Source organism: Neovison vison, chromosome 3, assembly GCF_020171115.1.
Source record: "Neovison vison isolate M4711 chromosome 3, ASM_NN_V1, whole genome shotgun sequence".
NCBI classification, from domain to species: domain Eukaryota; kingdom Metazoa; phylum Chordata; class Mammalia; order Carnivora; family Mustelidae; genus Neogale; species Neogale vison.
Window position 1 is genome coordinate 218984852 of NC_058093.1, and position 15075 is coordinate 218999926.

General features: G+C 48.6%; 2 protein-coding genes across 2 annotated transcripts in view; one reads left to right on the top strand and one right to left on the bottom strand.

The window, feature by feature from the left end:
• Positions 1-789: 789 nt before the first annotated feature.
• LOC122902031 (cytochrome b-c1 complex subunit 9) lies at positions 790-2851 on the bottom strand. Its single transcript, XM_044241083.1, has 2 exons — positions 2662-2851; positions 790-1055 (listed from the first exon to the last, which is right to left on the bottom strand). The coding sequence occupies exons 1-2, from the start codon at positions 2809-2811 to the stop codon at positions 1011-1013; spliced, it is 195 nt and encodes a 64-aa protein (XP_044097018.1). The 5' UTR covers positions 2812-2851; the 3' UTR covers positions 790-1010.
• A 337-nt stretch (positions 2852-3188) lies between these two features.
• The window catches only part of ZMAT5 (zinc finger matrin-type 5), a 28663-nt gene continuing 16776 nt past the window's right edge, over positions 3189-15075 (top strand). Inside the window, exon 1 of the mRNA XM_044243959.1 lies at positions 3189-3273. The gene's annotated coding sequence lies outside the window, so the exon portion shown is untranslated. The remainder of the gene's footprint in view (positions 3274-15075) is intronic.

A 15075-nucleotide genomic window follows, 5' to 3' on the forward strand; every position in this document is an offset into this window, starting at 1 on the left:
AATTAAAGGCAGAATGGAGACAGGACCCTGGGGCAGGGTTTCTTCCCCCAGCTGAATCCAGGTCTTTCCTATGGTTAAGCCAGTTAGCTCTCCTTTGTATGACTTGAAAATGGAATTACTGGGGCTCCTGGCTGACTCAGCCAGTAGAGCATGTGACTTTCTCTTAATCTTTTGTTTTTTTAAGTTTTATTTTTAAGTAATCTGTACACCCAATGTGGGGCTCAAACTCAACACTGAGATCAAGAATTGCATGTTCTACTGACTGAACCAGACAGGCCCCCTATGCATACAATTCTTTTTTTTTTTTTTAAGATTTTTATTGGTTTATTTGTCAGAGAGAGAGAGACAGCATGAGCACAAGCGGCGGCGGGGGTGGGGGGCGTGGCGGGAAGGGGCTGCAGGCAGAGAAGCAGGCTCCCTGATGTGGGCTGAATCCCTGGACCCTGGGACCATGAGCAGAGCCACAGGCAGGTGCCAAACCAACCAAACCTCCCAGGCGTCCCTGCTGCAACCCTTGATATCTCAGGGTTGGGAGTTTAAGCCTCTTGTTGGAGGGAGAGCTTGGGTTGGGGGAAAAAAAAGACTGGAATTACTGATTTAGAAGCAAAAATTGAAAGTAATACCTCCAATTACAGCTCATGTTTTATAAACCAGAGTTGTCTGAAAGTTAATGGAAGACAAAAGAATGAAATCTGCCCTTCAGATGTTTGCAGAGGACTCTAAAGTGGTCTCAACTGAAAAGTGAAGATTAGGTAGCATTAACAAAGCACCAGATACAGAAGCCACGTCTTGAGGACAATTTCCATTTATTTGCTGATGACTCTGACTAAACAGACTTCAAACACAGCAGAAGTTAAAGAGTCTGTCAGGTGAAGCCGCTTCTTGCCAACAGCTACAGGTGGTCAATGAAGAGTAATCTGAGCATCATCTTCAGGCTGAGGCCCTGGTTCTGGGCAAACAGCTGGTGGGTGGACCTGGTCCTTTCGGCGTGGGGAGGGGTCTCTGAGGAACTACTCCTTATTCTCATACTTGTGCTTGATGTGTTTCCACAGCTTCTGCATTTTAAAGACAAGAACCACAAACTTTGAGCTTTGTCTCTCACATTTTGCAGCTACTCCCACTGTCCTGATCTCTAAAACTGGCTAGAGAGAAACATGTACCATGTCTGGACAGCTGGGGTGAGCAAACTGGAAGCAGCACTGGGCTCAATGCACATTCCTAACACTTGTAAACTGCTCTGATCTTCTCAATCGCCATGTAAAGAGAAGTGGAAAAGGATGATCCCTCTTTTACAGGAAACAGGTTATTACTCAAAAGTACTAAGTACTAAGGAACAGAGCCTGGAAGAGGTCTTATTTCTCAACTCCCAGGTATTACTCAAGAGGTCCTAAATGCATAGCCCCAAATACTTTACATTGACTCATTCTTTAATAATTTCCTTAAACCTGTGATCCTTGGGTCAGGAACTAGTTGGATTCTCATTCCTTTTTTTTTTTAAATGGTTTTATTTTTTTTTAAACAATCTCTACACCCAACTTGGGGCTTGAAATTAAACCAGGTGCTGGGCATTCTACCAACTGAGCCAGCCAGGTGTCCTTGATTCTTGTTCCTAAAAGACAGATAGGGAAATTATGACAGCATACTTAACTGCCTTTCCCAAATATTGGGGAAGGCAGTTCTGCGGGCGATGGAACAGTGGCGACGCTTTCATAGGGGCAGAAAGAGGTCCTGATCACAGGCAGTACAGCATCAGTGGACAGGGCTGTAGGGTCAGACAGCTTCAAATTAAAAACACAAGTGAAGGGTGTAACAGGGCTATCTGCAGGAGACCTTCCCTAACATGAGGCACAACGTAATGATGAAAAGCGTGTACAGCAGTTAGCACAGTGTTGGCACACAATGAGTCTACAAGGTGTGGTTATGTCCTACCTTCCGCTTTCACTTTCTCAATGTAACAAATGTTATTTTTTGAGTGCACCACCTACCAGGTTACTCGGCATCTTGCCTGCATCTCATGTAATTCTCACAGGAGCTGCTTACTGCAGTTACTATCATCTCCACATCACAGATAAAAGTGAAGCTCAGAGAGGTTAAGAAACTCACCCAACTGAATGCCACAGTTATCAACTGACAGGGCCCAGTATCCCCATCCAGGGGTCTCTGATTTTATATTCCCGTCTCCTACCCATTATTGCTACCACAATGCTTGCATAGGAAGCCTGGGAAAGTGAAGAGTGCTATGTGAAAAGACCAAGCACAGTATCTAAGGAGATGTCCTTTTCACGACCCTCGCCCGCTCAAATCTGCCCTTGAAATCCTCAGAGAAGACTGTGGGTCCAGGTTCCAGCCCAGATTCGCCACTGACTTCCTGAGGGTAGCCACAGTAAATCCTCTGCTCTCACTAAGCTTTAGTTTTTGCTCCTGCAAATGGACAAGTGGGTATCTGGGGGTGTGAGATATCAATACTTATAACCCGCACAAAGTGGGATCATTTAACGTTTTGGGATTCACATCCGGTGGAGAGGATATATGGCACTCCACCGACAGAAGACGTGCAGCGTTTCCCCACCCCTCTCATAGTAAAGGCGGACTGAGTCCCACCTCCACTCCCACTGTCACCCCTCAGGCAGGCCCAAGGTCAGGGATGGCCCAGTCCCTCACCCCCTGGTTGATGTGTTCGTAGATCGCGTCCGCGCCTTGATCGAAGGCGCGCTCGAAGAATAAGGCGCCCACGGCGATGGTGAGAGCGAAGGTGGAGGTCCTGCGGAACAGCAGGGAATACAACCTCGCAGTAAACGTCGGGCCCGCCATGTTTCTCCGCTGTCAAGCCCGCGCCTGCGCCGCAGCCGACCATGCGCTCCCCTCCCCCCCCCAAAAAAAAGCAGCCCTCGACGTGCAATACTTTATGGGATTTGTAGTTTTTCTGAAGCTCATTTCTTATTTTTTTGAAGGACAGAGGTAAGTGATGGCTTTGCGGGGAGGAAAAGCATCGTAGAATTTAGATCAGGGCAGCCCAAATAGTGTGTTAAGATTAGTTACCCAATATTTCTAAAAAATTTCTTGTTAAGTGAATATACTGAACTACAACACCCAGAAGTCCTCGCGTTTCCTTTACCTTCCCCAACGCCCGCCCGGTCTTAGCTATGATTCCCAAAGGTTTCTGGGAAGGGCCGGCTGATACTCAAGGAAGGACTACGAATCCCAGCAAGCAGTTCGCGACACGAGGGCGCAGAAGGAGGAGGAGCTCGGAGCCGTCGGGCCCTGCGGAACCAGGTACTCTCTCTGGCAGGACGTCGAGGGCCTAGTGTTAGTCGTCTCCCCTCAAGGGGGAAGACATGGGCTCTTCTTTCTAAGTCCCTTCCCTGCTTTGTGGGCCGCACCAACTTAATTAACGGGGAGAGAACAAAAGGGCGAGCGGGACTGGGTGCCCAGGTCCCCGGCTCATCTCTGCCTGTCTCCTCTGTTGGATCCAAGTCCAGGCCTAGCGTTGGAGCCTGTGGCAAAGTTGGGCCCTGGGGCTTGAACCCCTTTACCGGGCATCGGGGGAAGGGGCGGTTCTGTACATGCTTCCTGTTCCCCTCACCCCTGGGATTCGCCCACTAGAACCTTGACCTAGAAGGGGGAGATCTGGGCACCGCTCATTCCTTCTTGGGGATTAAATAGGGATTTTGATGTACTAGTGCCACTCAGCTCATACTTTCTGAGTGCTGCCTCTGGACCATGACCTGGGGACCTGGCGAAGAACAAGCCCCGTTCTCAAGGAGCACTCAGTGTGTGGGCAGATCGGGAGGTTCGCTAACCACAAACAAATAGTACTTTAAAAAGCAAAAGACAGGTTGCTTGAAGAGAGTCTGGCGGTGCTATTTTAGCCAGGGTGCCTAGTGTGACACTTTAAGCAGAGACCCCAACGAAGGGAAGTTGGTCAAACAGGAAAAGGTTGGTGCAAAGGTCTTGAGGCTGCAGCAGTCCTGGAGTGCTTGAGGGAAAGCGGTAGGGCGAACTGTGAAGAGGCGGGCTTCGGTTAGCTCAAATAGGGCCTTGTAACCCATAGTAAGGAGTCTTACTTCTTTTTAATTGCTCTAGGAAGCCACTGAAGGGTTTTAAGCTGGGATGTGACATGATCCAATTTACATTTTTTTTTTAAGATTGTATTTGTTTATTTGACAGAGATCACAAGTAGACAGAGAGGCAGGCAGAGAGAGAGAGAGAGAGAGAGGGAAGCAGGCTCCCTGCTGAGCAGAGAGCCCGATGCGGGACTCCATCCCAGGACCCTGAGATCATGACCTGAGCCGAAGGCAGCGGCTTAACCCACTGAGCCACCCAGGTGCCCCAATTTACATTTTAATGTCATCATTCTCACTGCTCTCTGGAGAACAGATTGAAGAGAGGAAGTTATTGTGTTGCGTCAGTTGAGACAGGATGGTAATTTAGATTAGTTTATGGATTAGAGTAGTGATCAGATTTGTGATGTATTTTGGTAGATCGGACAGACAGAACAAGCTGGCCTGTGTAGAGAGTGTGGGAAAGAAGAATGGAGGATGAAGTTTTGACCTTAACAACTTGAAATCCAGCGGGATGACCTTAAGCTCTGTTTGGTCATGTTAGATTTGAGCTGCCCCTTAGACATCAAGTGGAGATGCCCAGAGGCCAGTGGGGATTTGGATCTGAAATTCAGAGAGGTCTAAGCCAGAGATAAGTCATCAGCATAGGTACTGAAAACCTGGGATTAGAGGCCTGGGATTAGAGGTCTGGGCCTGACTTGGAAAAGCAAAAGGAATGCCTGATTGGGGACTGGGAAGAAAAATGTGAAAAGTTTTAAGGTCTAAAACCATGATGACTTAACCATAACTGGAGTTATTTTCTATTTGCAAAGCATCCTGGCAGCTCCTTGGGACACAAAGTTGTGAGGCTTCTAGGATAGAATACTTTCGTCTTGCTAACAACAAATCTGGCTGATGGGAAGTTAGAGGAGGAAAGAATTGGTTTAAGTAGGATGGGTTAGGAAAGTCCATGGGGAGTTAAGGTGTGGCTTGTTTTATTTTATTTTATTTTGCAGCAACAATTTGGAAATACTGAATTTTCTTTAAACTGCTTACTTCAGCTTAGAAATTACTCTATACATATCTAGAAAAATAAGAAAAATGACCTTCACTTTTCCTTTGATGTTTGAACTCTCTTTGAACTAATCTTAAATTCCTTTAAACAGTCAGCCCCATTTATAGCCTAATTACATTCCCTTACACATTTATTTCACTTATAATTTAATATATTTGATTTTCCTTTTAAGTACTTCAGATATATAACCTAACAAGTATAATTTCCCAAGAATATTTAAATGTTACTAGAAAATCTAATAATTTAAATTTACAAACATAATAAATTTCAAGTTCTTGTAAACAGTTCAATACTTTCAACATACTTAGTTAAATTCTTTTATGTCTCTGGTTATGTCTGGAAAGCTAAAAAGAAAAAAAAAAAGATGCCATCTCTGACATGAAATTAGGATATGGGGGGGGTACTATCAGTAGCTTTCACAGCACTCCAGATGATTCTAACAGTGGAGCCAATGTTTCTAGTTATTGCTGACCTTTCAGCTTGAAATGATAAATCTAATATCATTTACTGACGTATGCTTTATCAGTTACCTAACTGTATATATGAAACATTTTTTTTCCTTAAAGATGTTACATATTTATTTGAGAGAGAACAGAGAGAGCACAAGCAGGGAGAGGGGCAAAGGCGGAGGGAAAGGGACAAGCAGACTCCCCACTGAGTGCAGAGCTCACAGAGCTCAAATCCCAGGACCCTGGGGCACCTGGGTGGCTCAGTGGGTTGAGCCTCTGCCTTCGGCTCGGGTCATGATCTCGGGGTCCTGGGATCGAGCCCCACATTGGGCTCTCTGCTCAGCAAGGAGTCTGCTTCCTCCTCTCTCTGCCTGCCTCTCTGCCTGCTTGTGATCTCTCTGTCAAATAAATAAATAAAATCTTTAAAAAAAAAAAAAAGAATCCCAGGACCCTGATATCATGACCTGAATGGAAGTCACACACTTAACTGACTGAGCCACTCAGGTGCCGCCCTACCTATATATTAGAACCTCTGTATTTTTTTTTTAAATAAACTCTATGTCTAGTGTTGGGCTTGAACTCAACAACCCCCATGAGAGCAAGAATGTCATGCTCTATCGTCTGAGCCGGCCAGGCACCCCTAACTTCTGTATTAAGTAATCTCTACAGTCAACATGGGGCTTGAATTTACAACCCCAAGATCAAGAGTTGCATGCTCTACCAATTGAGCAAACCAGGCACCCCATATATTTCTCAATCCTAACTTCTGTATTTTAAATTGGAATCACAGTGCTTATCTTTCATACTCAACATGTCAAATTCTTTTCAATGTTACAGATACTTTTAAATACCAAGTATATGCTGATTATTACTAAACTGAGGTCAGGAACATCAATAAGGTTGATTTATTTTACTACCTCTATTTTCAATTCTAAACTTACCTGGAGCATGACAGGACACTTAGGTAGTAGGAAAACAGCTTTATCCATTCTAATGAATTGTGTTTAGCATTCCAGTCAAGTTGGGTTTATCATTTCAGTGAGCTGAGGTTATTTAAAATCAGACTGGTTTCTGACCGAGACAAGAATCCAGGTGTTGTCTACCCAGAGTGACTGTCCCCAGCCAAGGCTGCCTTTGGGATGAAGGGAATAGAGAGGTCTTTGAGCAGGAGAAACTTGGTCCCCCAGCCTTTGTATTTTAAGGGGTACCTACTAGAGGGTACTAGACTCCATGAGTAAAATCTAGATTTCTGGGCCCCGCTCCAGATCAGCTGAGTCTGAATTCCTGGAGATCTGACGACCCAGGAGACTTCATTTGTATTAAGCTCCCCACTAGGAGCCATGGAAAATCTTGAGCAGGAGTGGTTCTAAGAGACTTGATCTTCTGCTGCCCAGGGTGGGTGAAATGAAGAGGTTGGCTCAGATGCTGGAGATGAGACCTGACTTGGGCAGAAGTGAGGGTGGTGACGGGCCAGCCTGGCGGCAGAAGAAGGGGGAGGCAGAGGCGGTTCCGAGTCCAGGTTTCTGGTTCAGAAGCCTCCACCAAACTATTTTTACCTTTTCTGTTTGGAAGCTCTGGCCTCCTGGGACCTGTAACTATCTGATGAGAAACTGTGTCTCCATCCTACAGCTCCCTGGAGCCCAGATTCGGGTTTTGCCAACCTGCCCTGAGCCAGGTCTGCTTGGAATCATGGTGTGCCCTATCTGCCTTCAGCCAGGGACTGAAGGCGGATCTCTTTCCACACCAGCCCTGATTGGTCCATCCAGGTGAACCAAGTCATTGGAACCATCTACAGTGGCCTGCTAAGGGAGAAGGAATAGTATTTATCCTAGCTTGGCAAATTTCCCACTTTTTTGAAGGGAATTTTTTGAGCAAATTTAAAACAATTTATGCTTAATGTAGAAACTTAGAAAAATAGAAAAACACAAAGGGAGAAGAAAATTCTGCATATAATCCTATTATCCAGACATAGTCGCAATAAATATTTTGTGTCTGCTTGTGTGCGTGGGTGTGGGTATGTGGGTGTGCTGGGGCAGGACATTCTTTCTCCTTAAAAAAGTGTAATCGTGGGGCGCCTGGGTGGCTCAGTGGGTTAAGCCGCTGCCTTCGGCTCAGGTCATGATCTCAGGGTCCTGGGATCGAGTCCCGCATCGGGCTCTCTGCTCAGCAGGGAGCCTGCTTCCTCCTCTCTCTCTCTCTGCCTACTTGTGATCTCTCTCTGTCAAATAAATAAATAAAATCTTTAAAAAAAAAAAAAAGTGTAATCGTGTTGTACAAACTGCTGTGATAAGGAGCCATTTTTTATTTAGCTAAAAGGGAATATTCTCCTTTGACTTGAATTTTTTTCCTTTGACTTGATTGTTTTTCTTTTTTTTCCCCAAAGATTTCATTATTTGAGAGAGGGAGGGTTGGAGGAGCAAAGGGAGAGAAAACATCTCAAGCAGACTCCCCACTGAGTGCGGAGCCCTACACAGGGTCCATCCTATGACCCTGAGAGCATGACCTGAGCTAAAGTCAAGAGTTGGACACTCAGCCAACTGAATCACCCAAGCACTCCTCCTTTGACTTGATTTTTAATGTCTGTCTGGTAGTGCATTGAACAGATGTGGCTCATGCCCTGCTCTTGATCCTTGCTAATGTGGGCTCCCTCTGTCCAGTTTTTTTTAGGTAAGATGTGAGTCATGTCATTGAACCCTCCCACTCCTATCTTGTCGGGGAAACTGAGCTGCCTATCTGCATGTAGTGAGCATTGTCTGTCAGCTGTTCTTATGGTCCAACATTTAGATTTCAGTTTTCGGACAAGCTATGTTGCAGTGACTGTTTTGGTATCTAGACCTTTTGTTTTTTTTTTTAAGATTTTTTATTTATTTATTCGACACACAGAGAGAGAAATCACAAGTAGGCAGAGAGGCAGGCAGAGAGGGGGGGGAAGCAGGCTCTCCACTGAGCAGAGAGCCCGATGTGGGGCTCAACCCCAGGCCCCTGAGATCATGACCTGAGTCAAGGGCAGAGGCTTAACCCACTGAGCCACCCAAGCGCCTGGTATCTAGATCTTTGAGATCATCTCTGATCATTTCCTTAGAGGAACTCCTATTGGATGTAGGTACCCTTCCTTGGTGCTGTCTAGCACACAGCTTATCACCTAGTATGTTACTGGGGGCACATCGGCCAGCCATCCCAACATATATTCAGTGCACTTTCTTGTGAGAGCAGGGCCTTTGTGTCGTGAGGTGTGAACCCCATTCTGGCAGAGAGGGAGGGTCAGCAAATGTTTGGCTAATAAATATATGGCTGAAGGGAACCATAGAAAGTCCTGGAAGGTTATGCCTGTGTTCAGGGATTGGCTCGTTTGACTCAACTCAGGAGTGTTTTGGAATATGGGGCACTTTGTACCCGTAGCCATCACATATTTTAAAGTGATTCAGTTTTTTCATTTGTCTATTTCACTGTATCAGTTAGCTATTGCTGCATAACAGATTATCTCCCCAAACTTAGCAACTTAACACAACAAATATCTTGTATATCTGAGGGCTAAGAATTTGGAAATGGGGGTGTGGCTGGCTGACTTAGTGGAGCATATGACTCAGGATCTTAGGGTCGTGAATTTAAGCCCATGTTGGGTATATAGCTTACTTAAAAAAAAATTTTTTTTTAAAGATTTTATTTATTTATTTGAGAGAGTGAGTGAGAGAGAAAGAGAGACAGAGAAAGCATGAGTGGTGGGAGAGAGAGAGAGAAGCAGGCTCCGCGTGGAGCAGGGAGCCCGATGCTGGGCTCCATCCCAAGACCCTGGGATCATGATCTGAGCTGAAGGCAGACACTGAACGGACTGAGCTACCCAGGCACCCTAAGAATCATATTTAAAAAAAAAAAAAAAAAAGAATTTGGGAGTAGCTTAGCTGGGTAGTTATGGCTCAGACCTCCCAGGAAGTAACAGTCAAGTTCTCTGCTGGGGCTGCCCTCATCTGAAGGTTTGACGGGGCTGGAGAGTCCACTTCTAAGCTTGTTCACACGCTGTCAGCAGGGGGTCTTAGTTCCTTGCCACATGGGCCTCCCCACAGGGCTGTTCACCGTGTGGCACCTGGCTTCCCCCAAATTAAGTGATCAGAGAAAGAGACCCCAGGATGGAAGGCGTATTGTCTTATCACCCAATTGTGGAAGTGACATATGGTCATGTCTACTCTGTTCCCTTAGTCCCGCAGACCAGTCCTCCTATGGTGTGGGAGCAGACAATACAAAGCATAAACCCCAGAAGGTAGGGAGCGCAGAGGCTGGCCGCCATATCCACAGATGAGTACTGAGCACTGTCAGCGTGCCAGGCATTCTGCTAAGCACCTCATATCCATGATTTCATCCTCACAGTGATCTTATGGAATAGTGTTAGGCCATCATTCCATAAGAATTATTATGCCTGGGGCACCTGGGTGGCTCAGAGGGTTAAGCCTCTGCCTTCAGCTCAGGTCATGGTCCCAGGGTCCTGGGATCGAGTCCCACATCGGGCTCTCTGCTCAACGGGAGCCTGCTTCTTTCTCTCCCTCTGCCTGTCATTTCCTCTGTTTGTGCTCTCTCTCTCTGGCAAATAAATAAATAAATAAAAGAATTATTATGCCTCTCTCCCAGATGAGGCTCAGAGGGTGAGTAGTTTGCAGAGAGTTTCACAACCCAGAAATGGCAGAGACAAGATTCAGACCTGAGATGAATGATTATAGAGTAAGAACTGGCTTGGGTAGTCTGTGTGACTTTGGGTAAGCTCTCACCCTCTCTGTTCTTCAGTCCCTCATCTACCTCAGATCAGCATTTCTCTGAGCATGGTCTGTGGACTATGCATCATTTTCCTTAGATCCTGGCCCTGGCTCAGACCTGCTGAATTAGGAATTGCTGTGGGTGGGGAGCCCCCACTGCCTTAGAGGGCCAGGAGTATGATGCCACATGTGCCTAACACCCAGGGGTGGAACACTTAAATGAGGTCAGGGTGAGAGAGGGGTGTGGTCATTGCTAAGCACTGAGGTGTCTGAGGGAGACCCCTGACATAATGGGGCCCCTATCAGGGAAGACGTCTGGATCTTCCTGGCACTTTTGTTGGATTTGGGCTCTGAGTGGTATAGCCTGCAGGCCACCCCCCACCTCCCCGAGGGAGTTCTGATGCCATCAGCTCCAGACGGCAGGCATATGTGCCCCTGGGACATTGCTGAGCTCCTAGCGGGCGTGCAATAACGCCGTCCTCTGGCTGCCGTTTACTGTTTACCTGGGGTCTGGCAGTGCCATAATTAGAAGAAATGACAGGTGAGCTTGAGGGCAGCATGTGGCGAGCACAAGGCCTGGATAATTATTATGATGCGTCTCCCAGCCCTTGGCCACGGCCAAGCTGTTGGCTTATTTTAGCCCTGTGCCAAAGACAGCTCTACCTGAGACACACACGATGAAAGGAACCAAGAATATCAATGAAGCACAAACGTCTGCCCCACGGGCGCATCACAGCGGAGCAGTGCGATGGGAAGAGAAAGGCTTCAGGACTCACCCGGACCCCAGGGGCAGTGCTGGCTCTCCACGCCTTTTGGCTTCATGGTGAGGTCTCTCCCAGAGGGTGCTGGGGGTCCTCTGTGCCACTGGCCCACCAGCAGCACTAAGGCTGATGAGAAATGACTATTACAGGAATCTTTCTCAGTTTTGGCTTTGAGCAGATGAGGAGTATCTCTGAACCCGCGTCCCCATCTGTGAAATGGACACCTTGACATCTGCTCAAAGGGTCCCTGTGATGATGAAATAAGGGAACGAAAGCCAGGTGCCTAGCACGCGGAATCTGATGCTGTCTTCCCTCCCCCCATCCTACCCCCATTCTCTTTTCTTTCCTCTACCCCACAGTGTCTCCTTGAGGGAAGACCCAGAAGACTGAGGTCAGGTGCCACAGGATGGCCGGGTGTGGGTCAAGTCAGTAGAGCAGGGCTCTGCTGGAGACAGGAGTCCTGCAGGGAGGGCGGTGGTGGCAGTGAGAGACTCGTCTTCAGGACCTTCTGTGTCTCTCTCCTCTGCCCATCCTCGTCCTGGTCCCTAGATCCGCAGTGGAGGAGAAGAGGGTCTGAGAGCTATAGGTAAGCAGAGGGCAAGAGGCCTCTGGTTCTGTGGGTAGCTCCTTACACAGGCAATTGCATGTGCAATGCTGTGTTCCTGGTGCTGGGGTGCAGCAGGACAGATAGATCTCTCTGCCTTCACGGGACCCACATACTAGTGGGGAGGCAGACACTTATGACAGTAAAGCAGCAGGTGAGGTGAGACGAGCTTGGGGAAACTGCAGGTCATAAGGAGGGGAGAAGGGCCTGCGGCTGCCACTTTTAAATCCAGTGGTCTGGGCAGGCTCACCGGGAGAGCGAGGGAGTGAGCCACCTGGATGGTTGTAGTACCAGCAGTTAGATCCTCCGTTCTCTGAGCACTAACTATATGGTAGGCGTCCTAATATACCATTGCCTTTGTCAATCCACAATAGCAGTGGGGGTCCCTAGATTAGAGCTAAGGACACGCACAGGGGGATGAAATAACTTTCTAGAGTACACCTAGCTGATGAGTGGCAGACCTGGGATTCAAACCCACACCTGTGTGACCCCGGAGTTTGTCCCACTGGCCTCAACCTGCTGCCCTTTGGCCATAGGGAGCCACCTTGTCACCTGGTGAAGCTCCTGGGAGCCAGCAGCTGCTGTTGCAAACATGGACCCCATCCTTGAGAATGGGCAGGTGGCGCTGTCTCCATTTCCAGCAAGGCAGGATGGTGCCTTGTTCACAGCCGCTGAGCGCACCAGTCCCAGAGGATGAGGGTGAATCACAGCCGAGAGGGCCAGCTTAGTCAGCACCCCATGCTGGTGTCTGGGCGCCTTCAGAGATGTCCAGCTGTCTCCACCACCCCCTTCCCTGACCTCCCACTTAGGGCTTCCAAGTGCAGTGGTGCAGGCTGTGCCTTGTGCAAGGACACCTGGCTGAGGGATGAGTCGGAGTGAGATACGCTCTGCTTGCCAGATTGCCAAGTATGCAGTGGCAGGGCACTGTATCTGTCTGGAGGATTCTGCACCAGCATCCTTTCCTAATGTGTGCCAAGGCACTAGAGAGGGAGGCGGTTGGGTCAGGACCGCTAGAAGCTCACAGCTGGCTGCTGTCTGGGCAAGGTCACCTTGCTGAAGCCCAGCTCCTGCCCAGGACCTCGGCCTCCCTGGGGACTGGCCCGCTGGGAGGTGGGACGCACAGATTGCCCTGGAGCTCGTTTGCTCCCCTTGACACCATTCCTGGGCCGTACGGGCTCTGCAGAGCTGCTGTTCAGGGCAGGGGTCTGGGCCCATCGTGAAGGCTGAAGTCTGGTCCCACCTCTACCTTGTGCTGTGTGCTTTGGGCAACCGACTTACCCACTCCTGGCCTCACTTTTCCTCATTTGTCATACGGACCAGCTGCCCCCAGTTGTCACTTGGACACTGACATCCTGTTCCTTGTTCCGAGCCTCAGTTTTCTGAAATATAGGCCTTTGGGAGACCAGTAATAATGATGGGGGATGCTGGCTGTTGTTTCTTGAGGGGCCCCTGGGGGCCAGGCTCTGCTCAGTCAAGTATGTGTGCACAGATGAGCTGATTCTCCGAACAATCCCTGAGGTGGGTCCTGTTACTATTCCAGTTTTCATAGGAGGAAGCTGAGCACAGAATTAGAAAGCAGTGGCACCTGGATTTAAACGTGGCTGTCTGGAGAGGCCCTTAGAGATCACCTGGTCTAGCTGCTCGCCTCCTCCTTCACACATGGGGAGACTGAGACCCCGAGTGGGCAAGCGACAGAGCCACAACCTCACCTAGGGGAGCTGGGACTAGAGCGCGGGGTGCATTGACCCGCCGTGGACAGCTGAGTGCCGCCCTGGTGCCAGGTGCAGGGTGGGCAGAGGAAGGAAGGTGTGGGTGGGCACCTCTCCACTGAGGTTCATGCATGTGAGAGAGAGGAGGAAACGTGTTTCTCTCTCTCTCTCTCTCACACACGCACAGTGTCCACTGCCAAGAGGCTCATTATATGACTTCAGGGAAGCTTTCCCAGCAAGTCCAAGTGAGGAGGAAACTTCACACACAAACTCTCTCTCTCTCTCTCTCTCTCTCTCTCCCTCTTTCTCCCCCCACTGCCGAGGGGCTCATCATTGCCAGTCTAAGAGACCTGCTCTGACTTTCTTTCCTGAAAGCGTGACTCAGAGCCCCGTGCGGCACCACTCTGAGCCCCAGTCTTCTCCTTCACAAGTGGGCTTATAACACATACCTCTTGGGTTTGGAGGGGGGCTCATGATCCCCAGGGTATAGTGACTGATTAAAAAGGAGAGCAGTCAGGGGCGGCTGGGTGGCTCAGTGGGTTAAGACTCTGCCTTCGTCTCAGGTCATGGTCTCAGGGTCCTGGGATTGAGCTCCGTGTCAGGCTCTCTGAGAGCCTGTTTTCCCCCCTCTCTACCTGCCTCTCTTCGCTTGCCTCTCTGCCTGCCTGTGATCTCTCTCTCTCTTTCTCTGTCAAATAAATAAAAGCTTAAAAAAAAAAAGAGCAGTTAGCAGCGTGATTTGTTGGAAGGAGACTTTCCTAAGCCATGAGGAGCGTGGGCTCTAGAGCCACCCTGCCCAGATTCTGAACCCAGTTTGGCTGCTTTCCAGCTCCGTGACCTTGACTAAGGCACTTTGCTTCTTGGAGCCTCAGTGCCCTCATCTGAAGAAGTGGAGTAGGTCCTGCCTCACAGGTTGTCCTTAGGATTAAATGAGATGATGCGTTATAAAGCTCTTAGCCTCATACCACACTAGTAGGTGCTCAGTAAATCAAATAGTAAGTGACATTTCTTTAGCACTTGCTACATGCTGGACATTACTAGTGTCATTTGTGTTTCCATTACTCTCATTAACATTTCAGTTGGGTTACCAAACTTCTGTTTACTGCTCTGCAGGCAATCAGCTAACCCGTCAGACCCCCTGTCTCACATTGCTGCAGAGCCCCTGTCTCACATTCCTGCAGCGAAAGGAGAGGGTGGGAGAGGTCCAAGGTCACCCGGCCAGCCTTGTGCCCTGTGTGGTTTTGTTCAGCTAAGACCACCGCAGAGCCAGCGCTCTATCTCTGCCTCCCAGGGGACACCCTCCCCTCCCCATGACTCTCCAGAGCCAGCAGCTCTCCAGAGCTTGAGGCTTCGTGAATGGCTTGGTTAAGCACTCGGCCGTTAAACGTTCATCTCTTACAATTTCAATCCAATTCCTATAAGTTTATTGGCAAGACGGGGTGTATTAGAGCTGCCAAATTTAATATATCAAGTCCATGTGTCTGGGATGTGGTTTCTCAGCAGTAATAGAAGAAGAGAGGTTTTATACGTTTTTATTTTGAATGACTGTTCCCGATCCCATTACAGCCCTTGACTTAATGGCTGCTATCCCTGTCTGCCGCAGGAAAGGCCTCCATCGACCCACCTGGCTGCCTGGACTGTCCAGGGGCCTTGTTTGTCTCTGTCTCTCTCCCCCTTCTCTTCTTCCCAAGATGC